Source organism: Panicum hallii, chromosome 3, assembly GCF_002211085.1.
Source record: "Panicum hallii strain FIL2 chromosome 3, PHallii_v3.1, whole genome shotgun sequence".
Taxonomy (NCBI): domain Eukaryota; kingdom Viridiplantae; phylum Streptophyta; class Magnoliopsida; order Poales; family Poaceae; genus Panicum; species Panicum hallii.
In genome coordinates this window covers 3682679-3696110 of record NC_038044.1, presented here as the reverse complement: position 1 = coordinate 3696110, position 13432 = coordinate 3682679, and the positions used below count along the sequence as shown (strand labels likewise).

The 13432-nt window shown below is 42.9% G+C and overlaps 2 protein-coding genes across 3 annotated transcripts; both read left to right on the top strand.

The window, feature by feature from the left end:
- Window positions 1-565: 565 nt before the first annotated feature.
- On the top strand, window positions 566-4253 carry LOC112886693 (serine carboxypeptidase 1-like). 2 transcript variants are annotated; one of them, XM_025952663.1, is made up of 13 exons: window positions 566-970; window positions 1202-1278; window positions 1361-1486; window positions 1604-1706; window positions 1787-1824; window positions 1931-2032; window positions 2241-2324; window positions 2393-2629; window positions 3025-3090; window positions 3183-3307; window positions 3414-3527; window positions 3765-3810; window positions 3941-4253. In XM_025952663.1, the coding sequence occupies exons 1-13, from the start codon at window positions 649-651 to the stop codon at window positions 4022-4024; spliced, it is 1524 nt and encodes a 507-aa protein (XP_025808448.1). In that variant the 5' UTR covers window positions 566-648; the 3' UTR covers window positions 4025-4253. The 2 variants fall into 2 exon arrangements, with proteins under 2 accessions (XP_025808448.1, XP_025808447.1); XM_025952662.1 differs by lacking the exons at window positions 3765-3810; window positions 3941-4253 and having other exon boundaries at window positions 3414-3747.
- Window positions 4254-7766: 3513 nt separating this feature from the next.
- LOC112885454 (PHD finger protein ALFIN-LIKE 8-like) lies at window positions 7767-12165 on the top strand. Its single transcript, XM_025951073.1, has 5 exons — window positions 7767-8006; window positions 8104-8136; window positions 9347-9575; window positions 11374-11500; window positions 11597-12165. Exons 1-5 carry the CDS (start codon window positions 7895-7897, stop codon window positions 11876-11878), a joined length of 783 nt encoding a protein of 260 aa, XP_025806858.1. The 5' UTR covers window positions 7767-7894; the 3' UTR covers window positions 11879-12165.
- The last annotated feature ends 1267 nt before the right edge of the window (window positions 12166-13432 follow it).

Below are 13432 nucleotides of genomic sequence, written 5' to 3'. Positions count from 1 at the left end.
GCAACTAGGGTCGTAAAGGATACTCTCCTAATATTTCCACAAAGAAAAAAAAATACTGTGCATGATTGTAAAGGAGAGAAGCTCTGGTGAGCCTCTGCAACTAGTAGGCTCGAGACAAGCTTGAGTTGACAGTAGACACCAAAAGTGTATGTTTGGATGATCAACAACTTTACGGCAACTAGGTTCCGTCAAGTGGCTTGGCAAAAAGGGTGTGACCAACAAATTGTTTGCAACGTCATGATTTCATTTTTTAGAAACAGTCAAACAGATCACCCAATCCCCATAGGCTGCCTTATCAAAAAAAAAAAATCCCCATAGGCTGTAGGGAAATATGCATGAATGCATTTCCCTATACTAAATTAAACCCTGTAGATTTTGAGGGGATCCCGCTCCAAAACATGGCATATTTGTAAGATCCTGAGAAAATCTCGGGACATCTACCTGAGACTGCATATTTTGCTCGAAGTATTAATGGTAATGGCTATGAGACTGTGCAGGCGTTGCGGCCGTGTCAATGACACCACATCCCTTGACCCTTGGGCAGTATCTGCAGGCACGCAGAGCTAGCTCTATTTAATCGCACGCCCGGCCGGGCTCGGGCACACCATCCGTCGAGCTCCGACTCTTCTCCGACACCGGCCGGCAGCAATGGCCTGGTCTTGGTCTGTCTCTGCTCCGTCGTCGGCTCCGACGGCAGCAGCCTTCGTCCTCCTGCAGCTGCTGGCAGCCTTCGTCTGCAGCTGCCGCTCCGCGCCGCCGGACGCGCTGGTGACTCGCCTCCCGGGGTTCGAGGGCGCCCAGCTCCCGTCGAAGCACTACGCCGGGTACGTGACGGTGGACGAGGAGCTCGGGAGCAGGATGTTCTACTACCTGGTGGAGTCGGAGCGCGACCCGGGCAAGGACCCCCTCATGCTCTGGCTCAACGGCGGGCCAGGATGCTCCAGCTTCGACGGCTTCGTCTACGAGCACGGTGCGTCCATTACTTGTCGTGACAAAGGTCATGAGAACTGCTGTTCATTACTGTAGCAGGTTGCAGTTATAACTTATAAGTACATTCTTTTTTTGCTGGAAAACCTGAAGAATCATAGATATTGAAGGGCCAGTTTCTGTCGTTGGGTGTGCTGAACTTGATGTTCTTTTCATACACTTCATCTTATTCTTCAATGTTGCGACACTTTACATCATTGGTTATCTCGTTCAGGGCCATTCAACTTTGAGTCAGGAGGGTCAGCTGGAAGCCTACCAAAGCTTCATCTCAACCCTTATAGCTGGTCCAAGGTTGGATCCATTTACATAATAACCATAAACCATCTGTTCATTCAATCTGAACGAGAGCTATGATATTTCATTTTCACTTTAGGTGTCTAGTGTGATATACTTGGACTCCCCTGTTGGTGTTGGTCTGTCATACGCCAAGGATAAGTCCAAAGCTTATACAACTGGCGACCTTCAGACTGCTAATGATTCTCATACTTTTCTTCTGAAGGTATGTATATATAGAGGTTCATCATGTTTGGTGAATGGTGATGTCAATTTTTATCATCTGTTTGTGGAACAAAAGGCTGAGTTATTTTTCAATTCTTTCTTGTTTACTTTTAACCAGTGGTTTCAGCTCTACCCTGAGTTCCAGACAAATCCATTTTACATAGCTGGAGAATCGTACGCCGGCATTTATGTTCCTACCCTTTCACATGAAGTTGTCAAAGGTGTTTGCTTTGGGATCGTAATCACCGTTAAAAAGCTTTGATTGTTTTCATATTCTTGTTGCTGACAAAATGTTACACAGGAATTCACGAAGAAGTCAAGCCAACTATAAACTTTAAGGTTATTAAGGGATTTTCTTATATTGCTGCCTGCGTGAGAACTCCAAATATATATGGTTACCTAGGAAATCTAAAGTTTAATGTTTTATTCTGTACTCTTATTTTAGGGCTACATGGTTGGTAATGGTGTATGTGACACCGTCTTTGATGGTAATGCTCTTGTACCGTTCGCACACGGAATGGGTCTGATTTCAGATGATATGTACAAGGTCTGTCTGTACTCCAACTGAAATGCCCGTACCAAAAATTTCCTTCCACCATGAATTGTTGATGATACAATCAGAACACTTCATCATATCTCCTCTTCTCTAATGCACATGTGGCTATATTGAAAAAAAATAATCAACAACTGGCAAGAACATTGGTTTCGATTTGAACTGCCAGCTGAATTGACCACCAATTCTATTCACAATGCAGGAAACCAGAACTGCATGTCATGGAAATTACTGGAATGACTCCAGCAGTGATGAATGCCGAACAGCACTATCGAATGTCGATACGGTAAACCAGTGACACTATCTGGTAAAAATCAGAGCCGTTCTTGTAACTTATCCTATTTTCTTGTGTAGGTAATTGCGGGATTAAATATTTATGACATTCTTGAGCCGTGCTACCACAGCAAAAATATCAAAAAAGTGACCCCACAAAATAGCAGAACGCCTCTAAGTTTCGAAGATCTTGGTGTAACTGATAAGCCTCTTCCAGTAAGAACAAGAATGCTTGGACGGGCCTGGCCTTTGAGAGCTCCTGTAAGAGCCGGGCGTGTTCCATCATGGCAGGAACTTGCCGCTGATGTTCCGTGTATGGTGAGCACAAGTGCAGCACCCTTTCTTTAGCTCTATTGTTTTTTGTGATCTGTCAGAGTGTTAGTTTTCTGGAGAGATTGCTCTATTTCTGCACTACACAAATGTGCTAGATCTTTTACACTCCCACATTTCCTTAACAGAAGTCAATGTTGGCTTCCAACCTTGCTTTTTTCTTACAAACCGAACATGGGTCGAGTTTCTTTATCTTCTATGGCTATCATGCATGTGGCATGCATGCACATTGTCCAACTAAAAGATTTATGTGATTTTTATCCGGTTCCATTCCATTGTATGGATTTTATTCTTGAAATGCATAGGAGATAATTTTACTCCCACAAGAAGCATGACTCATTTTGTGCCAATTCTTATCGTATCTCATTTGCTTAAATTTTCAGAATGATGAAGTTGCAACAGCATGGTTGAACAATGATAGCGTCAGATCTGCGATTCATGCCGAGCCAGTATGATAGCAATATATTAACCATGTTGCATTAGATACATCGAGTTTCAGAACTATTCATCTTCTAACCATAGTTTCCCATTTACATGTTAGGTCAGTTCAATTGGACCATGGGTCTTATGCACAAATGCATTATTGAATTTTGATCATGATGCCGGGAGTATGGTCATTTATCACAAGAACCTTACAAGCCAGGGTTATCGTGCCCTCATTTACAGGTACTTGACTTTAGAAACCTATAATATCCTTTTAGCCCTTGCAACCTTAAATTAGCCTTAGAAGAAGCTGATATTATAAGTATATATTTAATTCCATTTGTTTCAGCGGTGACCATGATATGTGTGTGCCTTACACTGGGACCGAAGCATGGACTACATCTTTGGGCTATGGAGTCATTGATTCATGGCGACAATGGATCGCCGATGAAGAAGTTTCTGGGTATTTGAACAAACAGCGATTCAGTAATTTTTGTCCTAGGATGTTTGATTTGGTTTATCCTAGAGATTGGATTATTCTTATATATGAATTCACAAACAAGCTACAATTTCTTTTGCGAGGCAAATTTTCAGATAATTAATGATCTCTTATTTTCATGATCTCAATATAACGTTTATATGTTATACAAGAGGGGAAAAGGAGATGTAACTCGCATATTTTCCTTGTTATACTCCTTAGGTACACCCAAGTATACGAAAATGGCCTCACTTTTGCAACTATTAAGGTGAACGTTATTTCTAACTTTGTCTATTGGTGCATTGATATGTATATGCGATTGAATACATTAATGAAACACGAAATTACCAAAGCTTTGAAATTAAGTTGCCTTTAACTATCTGCTGTTCCTTTCACAGGGTGCTGGGCACACAGTTCCTGAGTATAAACCACAGGAAGCATTAGCTTTCTACAGCCGTTGGCTTACTGGTTCTAAACTGTGAAGCTCCTGAATTCTTAACGCATCTGCATAGAATGGGGAATCAAACAAAGCACAATGTGAAGAAACTGGATAACCCATACAACAAATAATGCACTCAAACTGGATAACCCATACAACAAATAATGCACTCAAAGGAGCGAAGTACCTAGCGCCAACTACAATGTTGCATTCTCTATTTTTGCAAACATTATGTATGCAACTTTTTACAGGCATTGTTCATGCCTTCAAGGTGTGGCCATAAAAACATGACATTTGAAATAGTTGTCTACTCTCTTGTTTGGATCCATAACAACGACAATATTGGACCAAGGTTTTTCAGATAGTACTGTTACATAACTCATCCCAACATTTGTACAATAAACATGTGCAAAATTCAGTAGTTGTTAGTCAAAACTACGAAATTTAAATTTTTAAAATTCTAAAATAACTAAAAAAGAAACAGATGGGATGTTTAGAATATCAATAACGATATAGAGTGGACATCCGAACAAATGATCTGATCTTCAACTCATTATTATCCAACTAGGGATGTAAAGGATACTGTTCTAATAGTCCCACAAAGAAAAAACAAACTGTGGTTGTAAAGGAGCCGAGCTCTAGTGAACTTCCCCATCTCAGATTGAGACAAGCTGGAGAGGTAAAGTGGCTTTTCATAAAAGGTGTGGCCAAAATTTTATACACAAGAAGTTCGGTAAACATAATAACAGAGCAATTGGTTTCACTGACCTAGACTTCGACAGATTTTTACTGGAAAGATTAACATGACGAGAAATTGGCTTCACTGCAACTAGGAATCATGAAAACCATTTTCTGAAGCGTGGAGGTTTCCTCGAGTCTGAACCTTTGGAGCAAACTCTGGTGTTTGGAGCATGCGTGTGCGGCATCAACGTAGGATTTAGAGATAATAGCACATAGCATGTTCTACTGTGTATATGTGTGCGCGCAAAAGGAAACTAGCTCAAGTTCAGTGAAGGTCGCGACAGAACCTCCACACGCAGTCAGTGATATATATGCGCGAATTCTGATTACTTTCCCGGCGTAAACAGATGTTCTTGTGTGCATGGTGCAAACTGTTGTCTGAAACCCAGAAAGCAAATGAGGTGTGTGACAGTAGAAGGTGATGCCATGCATCTTATTTCAGGCCATGTTTAGCAAGATCAGCTATTTTCAGCTCACGACATTGCTTTCCACGGATTCTGCGATATGGAAGGATTTTTACAGGCGTTGCTGCAAGTAGTTTCACTGAATCGGCTTGTGGACACGCTGATATTCAGAACGAGCAGAATGTTTTTAGTGCAGTCCAAGGTTTCAAGCCTCTCCTACATGTAAGCATGTGAATTTGCATTGGTCAGTGGATGATCTACTAAAAAAGGAGTGTAGCAGATATAGGACTATATTATATCTCCTGGCCTCTGTCAGTTCAAAGGGAGAAAGAAACAGATCATGACACTAGTATATAGAATAGACTACGAATCCGAAATTAAAGATTCGGATTATCTTTATTAATCCCGGTTTTCATACTCGGGACTAAAGGGTCTGTGTAAGATAAAAAAAAATTACTCCACACCCAGAACTCAAATCCGAGACCTCTTGCCTTGCATATAGTTTCGTTGCCATCCCACCTACACAACATATGTGACTCTACTTGGGATACCTTCCTTTTGAAATAACCAATGGAGAACCCTTTGGTCCGGGTTGGTAACAACAAATGGGACTAAAGGATCCTTTAGTTCGGGTTGGTAACACCAACCGAGACTAAAGGGTGATTCTTTAGTCCGGGTTGTGTCGGTGTTTTACCACCACACCCACCGAGGGATACCCCCGAGGTGGTGAGTTTGTAGGTAGAGTATCGCCGAGATCAGGAACTCGAAGGTGCAAAGGAACATAAGGTTTAGACAGATTCGGGCCGCCGAGAGCGTAATACGCTACGTCCTGGGTGGTTTGTATTGCCTTTGATGGTGAATGGGTGATCTCCTGGGTGATTCCCTGGATGATCGCTGGATTCTCTCCTGGAGGGGATCCTGTCCGCCCTTATATAGTCTGAGGGGACAGGTTTATATAGAGATCCTAGTCGGATACATGCCCTAGAGTCCTACCTGAGTACTTTTCTGGTCGTTCCCTACTATATCCGACTAGTTTTACTACTGTAAGAGTAGTTCTACTAGACTACGAATAGTTACAACAGATGTAGGGCGTGGACCATATCCCAACCCTTATCCTATGAAAAGTATGCCACGTGTACGGTCCCGTGTACTCGGATCTAACGAGTTGGTGTTACCAATCGGGACTAAAGATAGACTTTTAGTGCTGGTTGGAGCCACCAATCCCTCCCCCACCTCCAGGGTCGTGGCCGTTGGACCCAGAACTAATGATTACATGAGTTCCGGACCCAACCCAGACCAAGACAAATATGAAAAACCAATGACCCTAGCGTGAATATGCCTGCCAATTTGTCATCCATACAAGTTATTGATTATTGTATTGCTCTAGGCTACATGGCCCGGCTGTGGAGATTTCTGCAAACCATTAGCTGCAGTACGTGCATTGGCACCGTGCAGGAACACAAGCAATTCCGGGCTTGCCATAGGGCCCACCTGGAGTTTTGCGGTTACATATGCCGAAGCATGCCGCCGCGCCGTTATTACTACTACGATCCATATGGAAGACTTAACTGCTTGCAGTTCATGGCGATCAGTAGACTTGCAACATTCCTTGTGGCCGTCGTCACCGTACCTATGATCAATAGAAAATTAGAAACGAACCAAAGATTCAGATTGCGCCACACGTTGTTTGAGAGAGAGAGAGAGAGAGAGAGAGAGAGAGAGAGAGCGCATACATGAGGACAGCACCAGAGTGACAAGGCTGAAAATGAACAGGCGGCTGGCGTCCGTCATCCTCGTCTAGAAAGTAGAAACCTTGCGCACTACAGGACGGAAGGGAAGACTGAAGGTTGTGTTTTATGAGCTTGGTGTTGATCCCATGGACTGCCAGTGCTCTTTATAGTGGACACGATAGGCATCGATTTTACAGCACAGCTGCAGGCCATATATAGAATAGCAAGATATTAACCTTCCATAGAATATTTGAAGGATTTATATTGTTTTGATCAATCATTCCATGGAGCCTCTGAAGCACCTCTTTTTTATTTAATCGATCTCTACATATATCTCACAAATCTAAATCTCTATCCTCTGTCTGTATCTCTATTCTCTTTTCTTTTCTTTCTCCTAAAAATAAGTAAGGTTCCCCATCCGTCGTTCTAGTTTCACTCGCGTTCTGCTTTTGTAGAGATATGTGTGCCAATATGTAGGTTGTCTCCACTCTGATCTGCGTATATATAAACACAATAATAAAATTAAGCTAGGATTTTCAACTAGAAATAGATTTGAACTGCTGGTCCGATCCGACCATAAAAGATTGAAATTGATTAAAGACTTTATGCTTTAATTCAGGAAATGGTTAATGGCAAGATGAGATGTAAGAATTTAATTTTTAAATTATAACTGATTTCAAATTAAAATCAGCAAGTTGTTTCCCTTGCAAGATGATAAGTAAGAATTTGTAACCGAGTTCAAATTCAAATCAACTAGACAAGGTACCCATTGACTACCGGCCCACTACTGGTGTCCTAAACGGGCCGGTAGTGGGCCCGCAAAGAGTCCCGCGGTTGCGCGGCGGCGTTTGTGGGGGCCTATCTCTTTCTCCGAAGAAGTCTTCGCTTCGCCTGCCTCGGTCGGCGCCGACGCTTCCAAATTCCTCCAATCGACTCCTCCGCACCGTCCTCGCTTCGCAATCCCCAGCACCAGCAGCTCCCCTCTCCTCCCCCAAAACCCTACCCTCCCCGAGCGAGCGAGCGGGCTCCGGGCCGCCAATGGACGGAGGAGGCGGATTCATGGGCCCGCCGCCGGTCCCCCGCTCGCCGGAGGACGTCTTCCGGGACTTCCGCGCGCGCCGGGCCGGCCTGATCAGGGCGCTCACCACCGGTAACCCCCGCCTCGCCTTTGCCTTCGCCTCATCTACCCCCATCCGACGCCTTCTGGGGCTCCGAGTTCTCACTGGTTTCCCGCTGGCTCTCTGCAGATGTGGAGAAGTTCTACGTGATGTGCGACCCAGGTGAGCTCGCCCTGCCTGCCCTGCTCTGGTCTGCTCTGCTCCCCCGATTCGATTGGGATTTCTAGGGTTTGGGGGTGCGGAATCAGATGTTACTGGGCGGATTTGGAGCACGTTTGCTTTTCAATCTCTGAGAGCTCCCTCCGAGGACCGATCTGGGGACCTTATTCAGCTGATTTTCGATATTTTCCCTCTTAATTTCTGGAGTTCTCCGCCCGGATTTCGGTTTCGGTGTGCCCCGGGAAGCTATTTGGCCGGCGGATCCCAGCTCCGTTTCCGCGGGTGACGACCACTGAGCTTTGCTTCCGGTTTCGCGACGTATTAGTAATAGTCCTCGTGCAACAGTTCATCTGGGGGAGGGAAAGGGGGACGGGGAATCCTTATCTTCTGATGAGCTGGACGACCGCACGGCCGGCCAGTCATCCCCAAAAGTCGTGCTCCTGTCCATTTACCGTTATGCTCCCGGACAACGACTTTTTCAGCAGTTTTTCTGCTACTGTACGAGGGGTATTTCCGGGAGTTTCCGTGAGTGCGTGATGTCAAGCGATGGGAGTGTCAGGATAACATTTGTTTTTTCGAGTAACAAGTCAACATTGTTTTCCTTTCTGGGCACCTAAATGATTCAGCTTGGGGACGGGTGTATCGCAAACAATTATAATTATGTCACTGCATTTTTCCCAGGATTTAAGTCGTCATGTCCCACTCTGTCCATCCTACATGGAAACAAGGGCATGCACCTTGGTCACTTGTTATTATCGACAGGCCCTGAGGTTTATATGGGTTAATGCCACGTTTATGATTTTGTTTTCCACAGATGCATGGGTTTAAAGCTTGCACTGCTTTTAAATATTATATGCTTAGCTCGGGAAACTAGCACTTACTAGGTCCTGTTGGCAATGCAAGATGAGTTGCTCAGTACTGGTCGGAAATTGTGGGGGAGAAAATAGTCAATGGGCTTCTTATTGGTTGATGTATATGGAACTGATTTCTTCATGTTGTAATGTCACAAGGGGCCATGAAGACTCTTCTTTCATGCACTTTGTCATAGAGTCTTCCCTTTTGTGTTCCAGTTCCTTGTTTCATGAAATGATCAATTTCAAATGGATGGTTCAGTCTCTCCTTGTCGTCCTGCTTATTTTATGGTTACCAAAATCCCGCTTTAGAACTATGACCACCCAATTTGAGAAATTATCTTCTTCTTTTTTTTGTGCAGAGAAGGAGAACCTATGTTTGTATGGACTTCCCAATGAGACATGGGAAGTGAACTTGCCTGCAGAGGAGGTCCCTCCTGAACTCCCAGAGCCAGCTCTGGGAATTAACTTTGCACGTGATGGGATGAATGAAAAAGATTGGCTGTCACTTGTTGCTGTGCATAGTGACTCTTGGTTATTGTCGGTTGCATTTTATTTTGGAGCAAGGTTTGGTTTTGACAAAGAATCCAGGTATTTAATTTGTTCTTTTTATAAGAATTCGATTTGTTATTTCTGTACTTGACTTATTTCATGTCAGTGGGCATGGGCCTATCTCGTTAAGTATCTCATAGTTGCGAAATGTGAATATGATAGTATCAGGATCTTAGATTTTGATTGAGAAGTGAGAGTGGAAAGAGATTGTCACTGGTTAGTTAGATAGAGGATATGGAGAAGATGATGGTATGTTGGTTATTTTATCCAATATGTATGGAGGAAGAAAGATTAAAGGGTTTTCTTTTTAGGACAAAGTGTATTTTTCATCCCTCAAATATTGCAAAAGTTTGATATTCATCCCTCATATTTCATTTGGTGCAAATCAACCCCTTAACTAACTAAACCGGTGCATTTATCATCCCCACCTTAGCTTAATAATGGTTTAGTGTCATATAATATTGGTTTGGGTCATGTAATTATCTATCTAATCATTGCTTAGCCACGTCTAACATTGAGTTAATTGCTATAATAGTTTGGTGTGAATCGATTCCGTTAAAAATTTTTTGATACAATTTTTATAGGTACCAAATTTCGAGGATTTACTGAATTTTATTATGGACTTTATATCTTCAACTCAGCATATTACATTGCCAAGCAGGGTTAGTCAGATGATTTGCATGGCATAAATCACCATTAGATAGCACTAAACCATTGCTAAACTAAGGTGGGGATGATAAATGCACTGATTTAGTTAGTTAAGGGGTTTATTTGCACCAAATGAAATATGAGGATAAATGTCACACTTCTGCAATACTTGAGGGATGGAAAATACACTTTCCTTCTTTTTATGATCACTGGGAAATAAGCCATATTTGTGCTTCCATGGCACTAAAGAAATTATCTTTATTTGGATGTCAGTTCACTTGTTGCATATCTTGGTCATGTCAAGTGGGCAATGGTTCCATCTGCTTTCGTTGTTGAGTAGTCAACTTACAACTAAGCCTACAACATCCTTATTTCAGTTTATGTTGGATATTGACAGCTGTTGTATCTTCAAGCTTACTTATAGTGTTCCATTTTTCTGAAATCGCTAAATTTTGCAGTTACTTTGGTTGTAGTCTGCAGTAGTTTCAGCTTATTCACATTGTTTTCACTTCTGAGGCCTTTCAGTTTTTTTTCCTTCCAGGTATAGCTATAGCTTAGACATGAACATCACATGCAACCAAATGTTACATCTGTACACTGGCCTTGAGCTACAGTTTAGTTTGGGATGCTATGAACCTCTCTTCTTTTTGTTTAAGTTAGTTGTATACTGTCAGGTGGAGCTTTGAGCATAGTTAAAGAACCAACTTTTTCTAAATACATGCCAGTTTGCATATCCATTGTTAGAATTAGTAATATGGGCTCTTACATTGGTGTGGAATGAATTGATCACTGGTGATAGAGGTTTAGGTGCTGCTGAATATTTCCAAATATATTTTCACCCATACTGTTTCATTAAATTGGTTAACAATATTTAATTGGCATCAAATTTACCTAAGCCTTTAGAATGACCATAAATGCTATACTAGAGTGTTCTGATATATTTGACAATAACTTGCCCTATTCATTCCATGATTACTTTGATGTGCCCTGTGTTGCCCCTTCAAGACAAGTGTTTTCTTTTTCTTCTTCTCAGATATTATTTAATTTCATATGTTTCATGTGAAGTCCTTGTGTCCAAAGATCTCCCAGTGTTAGATTATTAGATTTTGATCAAAACCATAGAACAAAAATTTCTTTGTTTCAAGCTGTTTGACACTGATGGAGTTACCTTTTGACGATTGGCTTGCAGGAAACGGCTCTTCACCATGATCAACAACCTTCCCACAGTATATGAGGTTGTCACAGGAACCGCCAAGAAAGAGCCCAAAGACAAAACCCCTAAAAACAGCAATAAGAGTAACAAAACTGGCTCGAAGGTATGAAGTTTCGATTGCACTGTCATCAATTTTACATGACAAGCAGCCAACTAACTGATTCTCTTTTGACACTGAACATTTGGTGAATATACACAGCCGTCACGCCAGTCAGAACCCAATTCAAGGGCCCCGAAGATGCCACCTTCAAAGGAAGAGGAGGAGAGTGAAGGGGAGGATGGGGAACCACAGGAAGACCATGAGAGCACGCTGTGCGGCGCATGCGGCCAAAGTTACGACGACTTCTGGATCTGCTGTGACCTGTGTGAGAAATGGTTCCATGGCAAGTGCGTGAAGATCACCCCAGCCAAAGCGGAACACATCAAGCAGTACAAGTGCCCCTCCTGCACAGGCAGCAAGAGGGCGAAGGCTGGAGTCTAGGAAACCTGAATAGCCAACAATGCTCTAAGGAGCCTTGACGAGTTGAGCTAAAGTTCTCAGGTTAGGGCAGCTATAGATTCGAATACCTTGTCTGGATATTGTCGGCGTTGATGCTTGAGGATCCATCTAAATTTAGTGTCAGTACTTATGATTACTGACTGACTGTTGTAGTGTGTGTGGCCTCAAGCACCTATGCTCTATAGTCTACTGAATTGTGTGCTTTAGATTCCAACTATGCCATGTATGATCATTTAGTCGTTTTAAAGTTAGATTTCTGTCATTTTTCCTGACTGGGTTCTTTCATCAGGTGCACATACAAATCTTTCAGAAAAGGTAAGGCCCAAATGGTGTCCTGTTATGCATGATTCAGTTCTCTTAAAATGCTGGTGGCATACGTGTTGTAGCAATCGTTCTGCCTGGTCGTTGCGCCTTATGTGCTTTCTCCTGCATGTTCGAAGCTACTTTTTTTTTTTCTCCCTTGTTACTACTCAGGTTTGATGGTTGCTATTACTAGCATAGTAGCATTTGTTCAGGACAGGCTTTCATCGGAAGAATCTATTTAAATTTTTAGCTTTTTATTTATTAATAGTTTAAAAAATATTTTAGCTTCCTCATCGCCGGTGTCTGCATCGGTGGCCGCAGTGAGTGTCACCACCATGTCCCCGGCGTGAACGCTGCAGCCGGCGTCGTGAGCCCAAGCACCAGCAGCGCTCCCAGCAGCTCCGGCAACCTGACGACCATGCCCGACAAAGCGCGGCCGTCATCGTCGGTCCGCGCAGCGGCGGCGAGAGAAGGCCTTGGCGATCAGCAGTGGCAGTGGAGTGAGTTCCTGGCCGATGACGCTGGCGTTGGGACGGAGCTGCGCTGCGCTGCTGGGATCTCCGAACCTGGCTCGTCCAGCTTGACTGGACAACATGTTCAGAGATCATTAAAGCTGATAATAATTCTTGGCATCAGCTGACCCAAAAAAATGCAGTATCAGTTGATTTGTTGCTCTAGCCTCTTGGACCATCAAGTGTTGGATAGATTCTTCAGGATTAGATCATTAGAAGATGTAAAATGGTAATTGTGACAGTAAATTGACATTCACTGAAGGTAACATATAGCTGATTAGATCATTAGAATTGACGTTTACTGAAGGAAACATATAGCTGGAACATAGCACAGTAGAACAAGCAATTTGTAACCAAGTTTATATTGATCTGTTGCACTCAGGAGATGTTCTCATCCGGTACTCTCTGAAAACATACATCTATCTCTGATAAAGCAGAGGAAGCGTACATCAGTTTTCAGGGCAAATCATCACCGGATGAGAGGCACACATGTCTGAAAACCTGGAGGGCAGAAGATTCATCTGTTCAATTAAGGAATGCACGTTTCATCCGGCCAACGAATCCTTATGTTGTGTGTAAGACTTGGCCGTCAGATGATAGAAATGAATCACACCGGTTACAATCATCGGAAGATAATGGCAGGCTTTCTGTGGATGCTGAAAAGCCCATTTTGGACCTTCTACTTCACAAAACAAATTAACAGAGCGTCGAGCAATCAAAT

What these genes read in the sequence shown, in the direction of transcription:
- LOC112886693 (XM_025952662.1), top strand. Translation starts at nt 649, where the DNA reads ATGGCCTGGTCTTGGTCTGTCTCTGCTCCGTCGTCGGCTCCGACGGCA. An exon ending in CGGCTTCGTCTACGAGCACG is followed by an intron (nt 971 to 1,201) that starts GTGCGTCCATTA and finishes TATCTCGTTCAG; the next exon opens with GGCCATTCAACTTTGAGTCA. An exon ending in CTCATACTTTTCTTCTGAAG is followed by an intron (nt 1,487 to 1,603) that starts GTATGTATATAT and finishes ACTTTTAACCAG; the next exon opens with TGGTTTCAGCTCTACCCTGA.
- LOC112885454 (XM_025951073.1), top strand. Translation starts at nt 7,895, where the DNA reads ATGGACGGAGGAGGCGGATTCATGGGCCCGCCGCCGGTCCCCCGCTCG. An exon ending in CTACGTGATGTGCGACCCAG is followed by an intron (nt 8,137 to 9,346) that starts GTGAGCTCGCCC and finishes TTTTTTGTGCAG; the next exon opens with AGAAGGAGAACCTATGTTTG. An exon ending in GTAACAAAACTGGCTCGAAG is followed by an intron (nt 11,501 to 11,596) that starts GTATGAAGTTTC and finishes GAATATACACAG; the next exon opens with CCGTCACGCCAGTCAGAACC.